At 49.2% G+C, this 14,355-nt stretch overlaps 2 protein-coding genes across 14 annotated transcripts in view; one reads left to right on the top strand and one right to left on the bottom strand.

The window, feature by feature from the left end:
- Positions 1-5,455, top strand: part of LOC110486290 (G patch domain-containing protein 8) — a 37,293-nt gene extending 31,838 nt beyond the window's left edge. For all 12 annotated transcript variants that reach the window (XM_036940992.1, XM_036941000.1, XM_036940997.1 and 9 more), the window contains one exon: positions 187-5,455. In XM_036940992.1, coding sequence (XP_036796887.1) covers positions 187-4,129 — 3,943 coding nt within the window. In that variant the 3' untranslated portion in view covers positions 4,130-5,455. The remainder of the gene's footprint in view (positions 1-186) is intronic.
- On the bottom strand, positions 4,556-13,252 carry LOC110486291 (Golgi SNAP receptor complex member 2). Of its 2 annotated transcripts, XM_021557767.2 has the most exons (7): positions 13,120-13,252; positions 12,379-12,443; positions 10,044-10,152; positions 9,267-9,399; positions 8,921-9,061; positions 7,554-7,759; positions 4,556-7,456 (listed from the first exon to the last, which is right to left on the bottom strand). In XM_021557767.2, the coding sequence occupies exons 1-6, from the start codon at positions 13,146-13,148 to the stop codon at positions 7,598-7,600; spliced, it is 639 nt and encodes a 212-aa protein (XP_021413442.2). In that variant the 5' UTR covers positions 13,149-13,252; the 3' UTR covers positions 4,556-7,456; positions 7,554-7,597. The 2 variants fall into 2 exon arrangements, with proteins under 2 accessions (XP_021413442.2, XP_021413441.2); XM_021557766.2 differs by having other exon boundaries at positions 4,556-7,759.
- Positions 13,253-14,355: the final 1,103 nt, after the last annotated feature.

Raw genomic sequence — 14,355 nt, 5'->3', positions numbered from 1 at the left:
TAAAGGCAGCAGCCTCTAATGTGCTAGTGATGGCTGTTTAACAGTCTAATAGCTGCAGCTTCCTATCAGTGCAGTGTTTGCAGATGTATGTGCAAAGAAAAATTATAATTTAAAATAATGTGTTCTGGATGAAACGCATAACACATGAAACACGTCACTTTAATATGTTCTTTATCGTTGTTTCAGTACCCCGGGAAGTGGTCCCATGTTCAAACCCACCACCGTGGCAGTAGATGGGGAGAAGGGTGAAGAGGGGAGTGCTGTAACCCCCGAGTATGTTCCCCCTACAGACACTGCCATGGAGGGCTTGTCAGGGGAGGAGAAGAGCAGTGGGGGTCAGGCCTCCCCCAAACCAGCCCCCACCGTCAGCTTCTCCCTGGGGAAGAGCAGCTCATCCCCGGCCGGGGCCTCCAAGGTCAGCGTGTCCTTCTCCTTCGCCAAGAAACCCCCAGTGAAGCTGGAGACTGTCGCAGCAGTGTTCGCTAAACTCCATCAGGATGACGAGGAGGAGGGGGGACAGGAGGAGGGAGGGGAGAAGGCCGCGGGACAGGAGGAGACCTCCGGCTGCAGCACCGAGAGCCCCAAGGGAGGAGGAGGAGGGGGGAATGGAACTGCAGGGCCGGAGGAGGAGGAGGAGGAGCAGCAGGAGGAGCAACTATATCAAGAACAACCAGAGCAGCAGGAGGAAGAAGATGATGGCGCCTCCCTAGCCTCCACTCTCAACAAGCTGAAGATGATGATGAAGAAGGAGGAAGGCTGGGCCGGCCAGGAGCCTGAATACTACCACTACATCCCACCAACCCACTGCAGAGTCAAACCCCGCTTCCAGTTCCTGGTGTTCATGAAGGCCACAGACCAGTGTGAGATCAGGGAGCAAGAAGAAGATGAAGAGGTGGAAGAGAAGGAAGTGAAGAAGACCGAGAAGGTGGTAGTCGAGGTTTCTGAGCAGACACAGCCAAAAGCTACTGAGTGCAAATCAGAGGAGCCAGAGAAGACTCCTGCAGCTCCAGTCACAGAGCCCACTCCCACATCACCTAAACTGAAGACTGAAGAGGCCTCTGCCAGCTTAACAGACCCCCCACCCACAATGGCCCCCACCCCAGTACCAGGCAGCAAGCAGGAGACCCCAGTCCCAGAGCCCAACTCGGGCCCCAAAATCCCCACCGGCCCCTTCTTCCTGGTCCTGAGCAAAGACGAGAGCACCACTCTGCAGTGGCCCTCGGAGCTGCTGGACTTTACCAAGGCTCAGCCCGCCCTCTCTTACAGCTGCAACCCCCTGTACTTCGACTTCAAACTGTCCCGCAACAAAGGGGGACGAGCAGCCAAGTCCTCCAAGCCCGCTGGTGAAGGAGCTGAGAAAAAAACCAATCCTGAGGCAGCTGCTGCAGTCAATGAGGGGAATGCTGCTGCTGCCACCACCACCACCACCACCCCTGGGCCCAGCACTGACAACACTGGTAAGGAGCAGCCCTCCTTAAAAATAGAGGGTTCCCAAGGGGAGACTGAGGAACAAAAGCTACAGAGTAGCACAAGCGGAGCCAAGAAGAAGAAAAAGAAGAAGAAGAAGCATAAGAAATCTGGGAAAGGCTCCAAGCGCGAAGAAAAAGAGAAGGGAGCCATAGTGGACGGGGACGCGGAAACTGAGATCCTAGGAGAGAAAACCAAAAAGAAGAAAAAACACAAACGAAAGAAGAGCAAAAACAAAGGTGAGGAGGGGGAAGAAGGAGGTGGTGGTGATAAGGAAAAGCCTAAAGAGGATAAAGCAGTAGCCGCAACGGTTTCTAGTGCTCCCCCAGCACCAGCAGGAACAGGATCTACTACAGGAGTGGAACCTGGGAAGAGGAAACGACCAGCCAAAGAAGCACTTCAGAAGTCCGGGGCAGAGGAAGGTGGGGCAGGGAAAGGTTCTGACGAGGCCAAGCCCTCTGAGGAGCACAACGGCACCAAGCGTCTGAAGACAGACCCCAGCGCCCCACCCAGCGCTTCCTGCTCCTCCTCGGCCCAGAAGAGCCCCGGGCCAGGCAGACCACCCAGCAGTGAGAGTGAGGAGGAGGAAGGAGGTGGAGGCTCAGCTTCCCGATCCAGCCGCCGCAGGTCCACGCCCCGGGAGGGGCACCGGCACCAGAGCGAGGACTCCGGCCGCTCCCGAAGCCGCTCGTCGCGTCGGGGAGACGGGCGAGGGAGCAGCCGGCGGCGGCACCGCGGCCAGGCCTCCCGTAGCCAGTCAGACTCCAGCAGCTCGGAGCGCTCCTCGAGCGCCTACAGCCGGCGCAGCCGCAGCTACTCAGACAGTTACAGTGACGACAGTGACGGAGGCCGCCACCGGAGACACTCTAAACGCTCCTCTGACTCCGAGTACGATCGACGGGGAAGCGGCGGGCGGCGGCGCTCCAGAAGACGTCACTATTCTTCCTCGTCCTCGGAGGACTCTCGCTCCCGCTCACGCAGCCACAGCCGCAGGAAGAGGCACCAGCGGCGGCACCGGAGCAGCTCTCGGAGCTCTAGCAGCAGGAGCCGCAGCAGCAGCGCCAGGTCGTGGAGACGCAGCTACAGCCGCAGCCACAGCTCAGCCAGCCGCTCCTCCAGCTCTACTAAGGGCTCCCCTCACCGGGGTCGGGGAGGCCAGGGGGGCCACAGGGGCCGGGCAGACAGCGCTACACAACGCCGAGACTTCAACCGCTCCTGCATCTACCGTTCCCAGTCCCCCCGCTCTGCCTCGTCACGAGCCCCAAACCGCAACAGCAGCTCCCAGAGCCAGAGGGCAGGGGGGTCCCGGGGAGAAGGAGGAGGAGACCAGAGGAACTCTTCCTCACACTTCACCGCCCGCCAGCTTCTGGATAAGATCCAGTCCAGGAAGGGATCTGATGTCCCAACCACAGGGACCAAGACTGGCGCCAAGATCAAGGACCCACCATCGGGCTACTTTGGGCCCAAACTGCCTCCAGCTCTGGGCAATAAGTCCATGCTGCCCCTGTTCGGTAAGCTGCAGGCAGGGAAGAAATTCCCTGCGATCCCCCTGACCCGGCCCGATGGTGGAGAGAAGTCATCAGCAGGGAAAGGTTCAGATGCTGTGGCAGAGGTCATCCTGATGGAGCCCATCCGGGAGTTCCCCCCACCGCCTCCCCCTCCACCAGCTCATAAGAAGGTGGAGGAGACGGTAGTAGTTGTTCAGGAAGCCCGCCACCTCACCCTGGACGCACGGGTTCTTCATGAGCCCCGTCCACTGTTCCATCAGGAACCCTCCATGCTGATGCCCCCATACCAGGGCGACCCGGGACAGGACCCCTCCCAGAACCCCATGATGGAGTCCCTCATCCCCGACATGCATCAGCAGCCACCCCCCATGCACGCCTACCCCAACTACCCCCCGCCCAGCCTGGAGGATGAGGACATGGGCGTGGAGGCAGAGGAGGACGATCTGGCCCCGCTGGAGAGCCAGCCCATCACCTTCACCCCAGAGGAGATGGAGAAGTACGGCAAGCTGCAGCAGGCCGCCCAGCAGCACATCCAGCAGCAGCTCCTGGCCAAGCACATCAAGACCTTCCCCTCAGCCGCAGCAGCACAGGCTGCAGCGAACATGGCTGCAGCAGCGAACCATCTGCAGCCGGCACCCCCCCCTCCCCAGCAGCAGATGATCCAGATCCACCAGCCTGCTGTGTCTGCAGCCTCGGCTACCTCCATCACCACAGTACAACACCTCATCCAGCAGCACCATGCTGCTCAGGCTGCAGCCATGGGCATCCACCCACACGGACCCCACCCGCACCCCCAGTTAGCCCAGGTCCACCACATCCCCCAGCACCACCTCACCCCCATCTCCCTGTCTCACCTGGGACACTCTCTAGGCCACACTCTGGGCCACCAGTTGGGAGTGGGACACGCTGGACTGATCCCTGCCCACCACACGGCCTTCCTCTCTGGCCAGCCCATACACATTATCCCAGCCTCAGCACTTCATCACCACAGCCCCTTAGCCCTCCACCACATACCACACTCATCCCTCTACCCAACGCTGTTCGCCCCCCGGCACTCTAACGCAGCTGCGGCAGCCGCACTGCAGCTCCACCCCTTCCTGCACCCCATTTTCTCAGGGCAGGACCTCCAGCACCCCCCTAACCACGGCTCCTGAGGAAGACCTTCACTAGAGCCATGTGTCCACATCAGAGGAGGGTGTTTTGGCCAGAGCAGGCCTGGTTAAACATGGAGAGAGGGAGATGTAGTGGCACCATTGTGCAGCAGATGATGATGAGAATATCATCAGACTGGCCACCATTAGACCACTGGCCAGACAGAGGTGCTGTGATATGCTGCCTGTGCAGAGGTAAACAGCAGACATTTACTGTGGGCACTTTGATGGACCGCTCCTAACAGTTGACTGAGATTCACCCTGAGGTTTCTGGACAGGGTGGAGGAGGGTTTGAGGCAACCTCAAATCTAAGATGTTTTGAATGGGAACCCAGTTTTTATTTTTTTATTTTTAAAGCAGAAACCTCTGGAGTAATTTATTTTTTTTTGTCCCACATTTTATAACTGATTGTCACTGTCAATGTTCTTCTTTGTTTTTACAGCCAAAGAGACACAGTGGCTGAAGCCATAAGCAGGATGGTGTTGTGGGAAAGGAAAGGGGAGGTGAGGACAAGAGGGGGTTTAGGGTGACATCCATGACTGGAAACAGCCTTGACTTTGTAATGTAATCTGGTGGCTCTAGTCTACTGCCTGAATTCTGTTGTCATTAATATCTCATTTTCTCACGACTACTTGCTCTCTTCATGACCCGTAATATTCACCAACAATTTGTAATACAGTATAGTGTACATAGATCACTGAGCAATGTGAAGTATCCCTCTAATATGATGGGCATTTAAGGGATGTTCTTTATTACTGACTAATGAAATGTTGCCCATAAGGAAATTAAAATGGTCACTGGTGGGGGAACACCGATAAGAGGTTGGGTGAAGCTCAAGTTTTATTGGAGGTACTGTGGGGGGGGTCATAGCCTCTTAGTGCTGTAGGGTTAAAGGTCATGTTGTTCCAAGTGGTAGTGGTTGTATATCGAAATGACTTGCACTGAAATCTGTACATCAAGATGCTGCTTTCGCATCATGTAACAAATGTATGATTGTAGTATACTGCAATAATTATTATTTTTGTTTTATTTCTAAATTATTTTCCAAAATGCTCCTCAAAAAGATGTTTTTCCTCTTGTGTAATTTTTGCTCAATGTAAATAAAATTGTTTGTAGTTAACCCCACTAACATTCTAGGGGTTTGTTGCTACTGTAAAAAATAAATAAAAGAACTGAAGGAATGAAGATGGACAAGAATACTTTAGAGGCATTTTCTGAACTATTATCCTGTATGGGGAGGATTGGGTAATGGCACTGCCTTGTAAGTGGCAGCAATGGTATGTCTTTTTTAAATATAATGCGTCAGCAAATAAAGAGTTTTGAGTTGCTACATGTCTGTCTTAACTTTGTTTGTCTGGTGAAGAGTGAGTAGTCTGCAGTGGTATGGAGTAAGGGTTGCGAGCAACACAAAGATAAATGTCCAGTATGGTACATTATAGGCAGATTACATATAGTAACATACCAGCACAGACATGCGTTCTTTACTTACTGTGGTAAACGGCTTCTGAAACTGCAATGGGAAGGGAATTTCTCATTCTCAGCATATTGCATGCAGCCCTTTTTAGAATGGAGGACAAGTCTGCTAGGCTAATGAGGCTAGAGGATTTTTACATTGCTTTGCCTCTCCTCTGGTTATGGAATGCTGAGCTGTCACTAGATGGCGCCAGAGCTCCGTTTTATGTAGTCTCACAGCTAGCTGAACAAGACCAGGAGTCAGACTTTCTAATTTCAGCGTAAAACTTTATCCATAGTTTCTCATCTACCTGCTGGAACATTCCATGCTTATTGGTCTCCCAGGATTGTATTTGAACTAAATGTATGCACTCAGTACTGTCAGTGGCTCTGAATAAGCGTGTCTGCTAAATCACTAACATGTCAGATGTGATGGTAGGGGTTCCTATGCACAGTCCGGATAGGTCCCCAGACTAGGGACCCTCAAGTACTAGTCTTGAAAATAATCGTGTTTCAAACAATCGTTTTACTGTTGTAAATGTAAACTCCATATTATATGACAGTTTGACATCAGTGAGAGATTTATTTAAACTATGCTTTATGTCCATTGTTAGATTTGACCCATACCTAATTCAATTGCTAGATTCCATGGACAATGATGTACACTTCAGAGACAGATTAAGACAATTTTTAAAAACTTATCTCCAGAGAATTACAATTTGAACCTTGGTTGCACTAACATAGTGAGACTAGGGCCAAGAAAATGTCCAGATAATTTACATTTTGAAAGTGTGACAACAATACACTTTGTTCAGATAGTTTCACAAAACACGTTTCGTTCTCATTATCGGTCTGTATCTTGGGCACAGGTCCCTGTTAACTGCCCTCTTCCTCCCTGGACTAAATACATGTATTGATTCATCTGACATAAGTATTCTCCAGGCAGTGTGATGAGGTAAGGTAAAACAACAGCTTTATATCCATTTCCAGAATCATCCTAATTTGGAAACAATGAAGCATCATTTTACTGTTTGCTGCCAAATAGATGGTTTAGATGAGACCACAATTGGATGCCATCCACAAGGTAACGGAGAACTCATTATAGGGGAGACTAAGGCAAGCAAGTGGAGAATTGGTTTGAAAAAAAGGTGACCAGTCACATTGAAATGTGCTTCACACAGAGGCTGGCAGGTGGATGACCGGCAGGTGTCAGTGAGCTGGAATTGTGGTTGCAAGGTTCCACGTTCAGTTTGAAGTCAAATTAACGTTTTGCACTCAGTGTCTATACTTTAAGGACACCTGCTCTTTCCATAACAGACCGACCAGGTGAAAGCTATGATCCCTTATTGATGTCACTTGCTAAATTCACTTCAAGCACTATACATGGAGGATATGTTTTTTTTTTTTTAAATGTAAGCCTTGAGACATGGATTGTGTATGTGTGTCATTCATAGGGTGAATGGGCAAGACAGAAAAGTTCCTTTGAACAGGGTATGGTAGTAGGTGCCAGGCGCACCGGTTTGTGTCGAACTGCAATGCTGCTGGGCTTTTCACACAACAGTTTCCCATGTGTATCACTATTGGTCCACCGCCTAAAGGACATCTAGCCAGCTTGACAACTGTGGGAAGCATTGGAATCAACATGGGCCAGCATCCCTGTGGAATGCTTTCAATACCTTGTAGTGTCCATGCCCAGATGAATTGAGGCTGTTCTGAAGGCAAAAGGTGCAACTCAACATTAGGAAGGCGTCCTTAATGTTTTGTATACTCTGAGTTTAGGTCTTGCTTAGCACCCATTTTACTGGTGCAAACAAAGAGTGGTTGAAATAGAAGTGGGTGACAAAACCCATGGAAATTAAAAGACGGATAATTCCTCGCCTTCCGATCGGAACCAAAACTTTCAAGGAGCTCTCCGATTTGAAGACGATCCTATTTTATCTCCGTTCACGTATCTTATGGGCTTACTGTGCAAAAATGTCCAAGACCAACGCAAAACTGTGGTTGCAGACGCGGTCATGGTCAGCCCAGGTACTTGACCACCAGGAACATGACCACACAGGTGAGCAGCATCCCTCCAATCATGATGAACTTATCCTGGGTGGCCCTCTTCTCGATCAGCCTCATCACCGTGTTGGACAGACCCAGCATGTTGGCCACATCCAGCATCTTCTTGTGGGTCCCCTGGATTTAGGGAAGACATCAAACGTTAGCTGCTGAAGTTCCATTGATTGTGCTGTTGTTTCCTGAAGAACAAGCTGAAGTTGGTTATTAATGGGTATTCTGCTTCATTGCTGTTTGTGGGAATACTGTATACACAGTCGTATCATAACCTGCATTTAGCCTGGTCATGACAAAGCTCTATTCAACTGATTAGGGAGAGGCTGTCTGAGGAACCGCACCCAGCCATTCTGTCCTCCCGGTCTGTCCCTCGGACGTTTCTCACGGCCAGCCCATCTGATCACCAGACGCCCTGATAACAGGAGGCCCACAGCAGCCTCCACCAGGAACACCATCTCTTCTCCTCCCTGGAAATATGTACTTAGCCTGCTGCTGACAACCAGCACCACACACACACACACACACTTCTACTACACATAGTGATCATTACAGAGACAGAAACCGGGTCAGCCAGGGTTTGTCTTGGGAATACTGATTCCTCTCTCTGGGATACCGTCGACAGGGACCTACCTTGCCGTGTCACGGTCAGTGTACCTTGGCAAAGTGTCAACAACAAAAAAACAGATCCTCAAAACGTTCTACAGCTGCACCATTGAGAGCATCTTGACTTGCTGCATCACCACTTGGTATGGCAACTGCTTGGCATCCACTACAAAGAGTAGTGCGTATGGCCCAGTACATCGCTGGGGCTGAGCTCCCTGCCATCCAGGACCTCTATACCAGGCGGTGTCAGAGGAATACCCTGATAATTTTCAAAGACTCCAGTCCCCCAAGTGGTAGACATTTCTGCTACCTCACGGAAAGCGGTACCGATGCACCAAGTTTGGAACCAACAGGACCCTGAACAGCTTCTACCAACAAGCCATAAGAATGCTAAATAGTTAACCAAATAGCTACCAGGACTATCAGCATTTTGCACTCTTTTGAATCATCACATACGCTGCTGCTAGTGCTTATTATCTATCCCGTTGCCTCATCACTTTACCCCTCCCTACATGTACATATCTACCTCAATTGCATCGTACCCCTGCACATCAACTCGGTACTGGTACCCCATGTACTGTATATAGCCAAGTTATGGTTACTCATTGTGTATTCATTCTCTCTCCATTTTTTTCTCTCTGCATTGTTGGGAAAGGCCCATATGTGAGCAAACACACACACCTTGAGCGTGTCCCTCTGGTCCCGGAGTCCTGTGAGGATGCTGCTGCCGCTGCCCAGGAGGTCGTCCATGCCTCTGTGTGCGTTGTTCAGGTTGGAGTTTAACTGCAACGTCTCGTCTATGGGGATGGAGGTGTCTGCATCCTGTAGGGGACAATACCGTGTTCCCCTAATAAATGTATTTCGGTTTTATTGCCCATGTTACACCAGTTGTGGTGTGTCAAGCAATAGCTTGCATGCGTGTTTTAGGTTATCATTACATGAGTGCAGACATTACTGTAGTGCTACATGGGAGACGAGTGTGTTCTGGTGGTTACATGTGGTTTTGGAGTGGGCCACTACTACTGACGTTGGTGGTGAAGGTACGACTCATGAGCTCCTCCCTCTCTCGGTCCTGGGTCTCTCGTGAGTAGCGACGGTGCTGGAAGTTCCTCAGCGCCGTCTGGAGGTGCTGAACATCATACTTCAGCTGGTCTACCCGCCTGCGGAGGGGACACAGACAGAGACCACATTCTTCTTACCCCCCCAGCCGAATAATGGCAGAGGAAATCTCAGAGGGTAAAAATGTCAGCCTCCAGCCCCATCCAGCATTTCAGGACTGTGGTTCAGTCACTCCTTCTTCACTAACTCATGACATCTGTGTCATGACATCTGTGTCTTCTAGTTCTCAATAAAAGCTTTCTATCGTCACTAAGATAAGTCAACATGCCTCCCTTCTTCCCAATCTGACTTACTTCTCCACCTGGCTGAAACACCCGAGGGCCTGTCTCCCTCCACCCTTCTCTCCCGCTCCTCCTGAGCATCACCTGCTCGTGGCTCAGCCCTGCGGCCTCAGCGTACTGTAGCTGTCCTGAGATCAGAGGAGAGCTGTGGGACGGGGCGCAGCAGTTTGTCCCCTGGGGCCTGTTTACCCGGCTCTGAAGTGACGCCTTGCCCAACGCGGCAGGAATGACGGGGCTGCCGAGGGAATGTTTTCACAGAGCCGCGTTGCCACAGGGGATGAGAAACACACTGCCCGTTTCATCTAGCTGCGATCTCGTCCCGGTCCCACCCATCTTTATGAAACATTCATCGCCACGCCACCTCTGGTGTATTTGGGTCACCGATGCAGTTTATGAGTACTCACAGTTTGACGTTCTGACGGCGGTTTGGCGGTTCTTTGCCAGCCAGGATTTCCAGACGTTCGAAATGGCTGAAGATCTGGTCGATTCTGGCCTGCAGATCGTTCTCCAACACTGGAGAGAGAGCGCGCACACAGACACAGACACACACACACACAGAAACTATTAAACACACCCTGAACAGTTGTTTCACTCCCCAAATAGGCCCATCTTATACAAAATAAAATGTTAAAGTTATGTTCATTCTAATAAATCAGACAAGATTTCCTTATGCCATGTTGCCATGGAATATAGCCCCGTGGTTTCAGGTGAATCCAAGAGAGAGAGATGAAAGCAAATATGTTACTTCCTCAAACTTCGCAGAGGAAGTTAATCCACATTGAAACAAAGGGCCTTGTACATCATCTCTTCATGAAGACAAATCAGCCACTGATTCTTATTTGAAGTCAGATATCTATCGTTACACCCGTTTCATTCTCAGACTGCTGAGATTCTAGATAGCATTTGATTCCAAGGTGACAGCAGCACTAGGCTTGTGGGAAGCTTTTATCTGCCCTTTAAAAGGACTTGCACCATCTTGTCCCCCACCCTCTCCCTCTACTGAGTGACTCCTCGCTCGGACGCCTGCTGCATCCTTCCACCCTCTAACATGCGAGATGATGTCATTGTCACAACTGGGCGGCCGACTGGCTGCCACCATTATCTTTAGAGAAGACTTCCCGGTCGTCCCTCTGCTGCCACCCCTATGCTTCCTGCCCTGGCACCAGCCTGGCTCACAGAACATTGCCCGCCCTGCTCACCTCCCAAAACAATCAGTAGGGAGGGCAGGGTACAGCTTGGCTCAAAGGGCTGCGCAACACTGGAGAAGGGGGAAAAGATGTAAATACTGCCTAGTTGTAAATTCCAAATTTATAATTAACAAAAATATAAAAACGCAACAATTTAAAATATTTTACTGAGTTACAGTTCATGTAAGGTAATCAGTCAATTGAAATAAATTAATTAGGCCCTCATCTATGGATTTCGCATGACTGGGAACACAAATATGCATCTGTTGGTCACAGATACCTTTAAAAAAGGTATCATAAAACCAGTCAGTATCTGGCCAGCATTTTCTTCATGCAGAGCGAAGACAGAGTTGATCAGGCTGCTGATTGTGGCCTGTGGAATGTTGTCCCACCCCTCTTCAATGGCTGTGTGAAGTTGCTGGATATTGGCGGGAACTGGAACGCGCTGTCGTACACGCCGGTCCAGAGCATCCCACACATGCTCAATAGGTGACGTGTCTGGTGAGTATGCAGGCCATGGAAGAACTGGGACATTTTCAGCTTCCAGGAAATGTGAACAGATCCTTGCGGCATGGGGTTGTGCATTATCATGCTGAAACATGAGGTGATGGCGGGGTTGAATGGCACGACAATGAGTCTCAGGAACTCGTCACAGTGTGCATTCAAATTGCCATCAATAAAATTAAATTAAGCTACGGACAATGAGCACATGCCTTCCCTTACTCTAGCCCTACCATGGGGCACTCTGTTCACAACGTTGACATCAGCAAACCGCTCGCCAACACACCTTCTGCAATCTGCCCAGTACAGCTGAAACCGGGATTAATCTGTGAAGAGCAGACTTCTCCAGCATGTCAGTGGCCATAGAAGGTGAGCATTTGCCCACTGAAGTCGGTTACCACGTTGAACTGCAGTCAGGTCAAGACCCTGGTGAGGACGACGAGCACACAGATGAGCTTCCCTGATACGGTTTCTGACAGCTTGTGCAGAAATTCTGCGGTTGTGCAAACCCATAGTTTCATCAGCTGTCTGGGTGGCAGGGCTCAGACAATCCTGCAGGTGAAGAAGCCAGATGTGAAGGTCCTTAGCTGGCCTGGTTACATGTGGTCTGCGGTTGTGAGGCCAGTTGGACGTACTGCCAAATTCTGTAAACGACGTTGGAGGCGGCTTATTGTAGAGAAATAAACATTAAATTCTCTGGCAACAGCTCTGTTGGACAGTCCTGCAGCCAGCATGCCAATTGCACACTCCCTCAAAACTTGAGACTTCTGTGGCATTGTGATGTGTGACAAAACTGCACATTTAGAGTGACCTTTTATTGTCCCCAGCACAAGTTGCACCTGTGTAATGACCATGCTGTTTAATCAGCTTTTTGATATGTCACATCTGTCAGGTGGATCGATTATCTTGACAACGGAGAAATGCTCACTAACAGCGATGTAAACACATTTGAGAAATAAACTTTTTGTGCATATGGAACATTTCTGGGAGGTTGACACTTGCAACATTCATTGAATGCAGAAGATACATTATTTTGAAATAGTGAACTCACAGTGGACAGACTGACGTTCTGTGTTCTCCAGGCGTCCCATGAGCGACTGCACCTCCTGGATTTGCCTGATCAAAGAGGAGAGAGAGCAAAGATATATAATTATTCCTAGGCTACCGTAAATATTAAACAGAGGTCTATATGGAAGCGTAATATTAGATAAGGGTCTATTGAATAGATAAGGAACTAGACAATGGTATGTGGCAATTTAATACACACGCTAGATACGTAAACTACAGACAGTGAATTAATGGTGCTTTCAAGACTACTGGGAACTCGGGTTTGGGGGGCAAAACAAGGTAAGATCATGACGTCAGTGATCTTTAGGTCAGAAAATCGGAACTCTAAAAAGATGCTCGAGTTTCCGACTTGGAACTCAGAGTTGGATGACCGTTCAAAACGATGTTTCCCAGTCAGAGCTAGTTTTTTTTCCCCCGAGTTCCTAATATTCTTGAATGCACTGAAGTCAAAGATTTCTGAGTTCCCAGTTGATCTGAACGCGGCGTACCGTTACAGTAGTGATAGTTAAATATTGTTGGTCATGGATCTATGGCTATCTATTAGCTGGTTGGCTAGCTAGTTTCCTGTTGACATCATGACCACTAATGGAAGGGGTTAGTTAAAACTATATTTTGTTGTGAAATGTTGTTAGCTAGCCAGCTAGTTACAGTAACGCGGTATTTCATAAGGCAAGTGAGCTACGTTAGATGTCTTCTTTTTTTGAAAGAGAACAGAAACACTCACTTATTTGTTTGATGGTACAATGTCTCCATTTTCCTTTTATGTTTCAAGACACAATCCACAAAAAAATACCCTCGGTCTATAGAAGAATACCTTTAGCCGGTTTTATTTATAAGTGGATTTTTGTGCAACGCACACGTCATCAGTTGAGAAAATGTGTGTACGGAAATGGAATAGCGGAAGCTCCACCGAGTGATAAAAGCCAAAGAACTGCTGCAGCGACACTACGAGGCAGGTACAGGTAGCTCGACAGCTCCAATCAAACAATGAAGAAGAAATGTAGGAAAATGCTAAATAAAGTGATTTAAAGTTAGTGCAATTTAAACGATGTTCGTGTTTCCTGTCTTACATTTCAACACCAAAATATGGCATGATAATAGTTTATGAAGTGGAAGTGAGCTTTCTAGATTTGAGTGATTCTTTTAAATCATGTTTCTATGTTGGTTCATTTGATGCTTAGACTACCGTAACAAAAGTCATATTTATTGAACTACATCTATTTTCAGCTTTTTACATGTCATATATCATACCCTTAATCTGAGATCACAGACAGTGTGCTTTCTGTTCCCACAACAACAACAAAAAGCATCCTCTCCCCCTCAATCCAACCAGGGCTCATCTGTTGACGGGGAGACTAATGTAACTGGAAAGACTTAATGAGAAGACGTCTCCAGGCAAAGTTTTGTCAGCTCACCCTGGGTTTTTCCAATTATCCCCTTTTTCCACAGATTGGTGTCAGAATACACCTGTCTGTCCATCCTGGATTCCCTCCTCAGCCCGCGGATACAGACAGACCAACAATAATGATATCAAACTTTCCACGGGTAGATGAGATTGGGAGAAGTCACAAATGTCTGCACCCAGGATAAATGAGGATGAGGTAAGGTGTCAGATTGTTTGTTAAGCTGCCAATCAAATTCTCTCTCCCCTTCAATGAGTGTGTGAAAACAGACGTGGTTTGAATACTCAGAATTATGCTGCCCCCTGAGATGTTAACAATGGATCCTTAGTGATGCAGAAGAGAGAATCATCCTGGGGCTATCCCTGGCACCCCTACAAAACCACACCTCACATCAGCTCTCGCTCTCTCCCACGCTCCGTCAGCCTACCACTGGAGATGCATGAGGGTATGAGCAGAGCAGCCAAACAATTGCAGGTGTCCCATTGACAGATACTATATGTTCAGGGGAATTGGCTCTAAAGTCTCTATAATGTGTTATTGTTTACCCCACACAGCAC

Source organism: Oncorhynchus mykiss, chromosome 13 (genome assembly GCF_013265735.2).
Source record: "Oncorhynchus mykiss isolate Arlee chromosome 13, USDA_OmykA_1.1, whole genome shotgun sequence".
NCBI lineage: Eukaryota > Metazoa > Chordata > Actinopteri > Salmoniformes > Salmonidae > Oncorhynchus > Oncorhynchus mykiss.
Note: the sequence above shows the minus strand (reverse complement) of the source record. Positions and strands in the feature narration are given on the sequence as shown.

Coding starts and splice junctions, on each gene's coding strand:
- LOC110486291 (XM_021557766.2), bottom strand. CDS start 13,148: ATGGAGACATTGTACCATCAAACAAATAA. Junction 10,153..12,378: donor AGAACGTCAGTCTGTCCACT/GTGAGTTCACTA, acceptor CTCTCTCTCCAG/TGTTGGAGAACGATCTGCAG. Junction 9,062..9,266: donor GTCGTACCTTCACCACCAAC/GTCAGTAGTAGT, acceptor TGTCCCCTACAG/GATGCAGACACCTCCATCCC.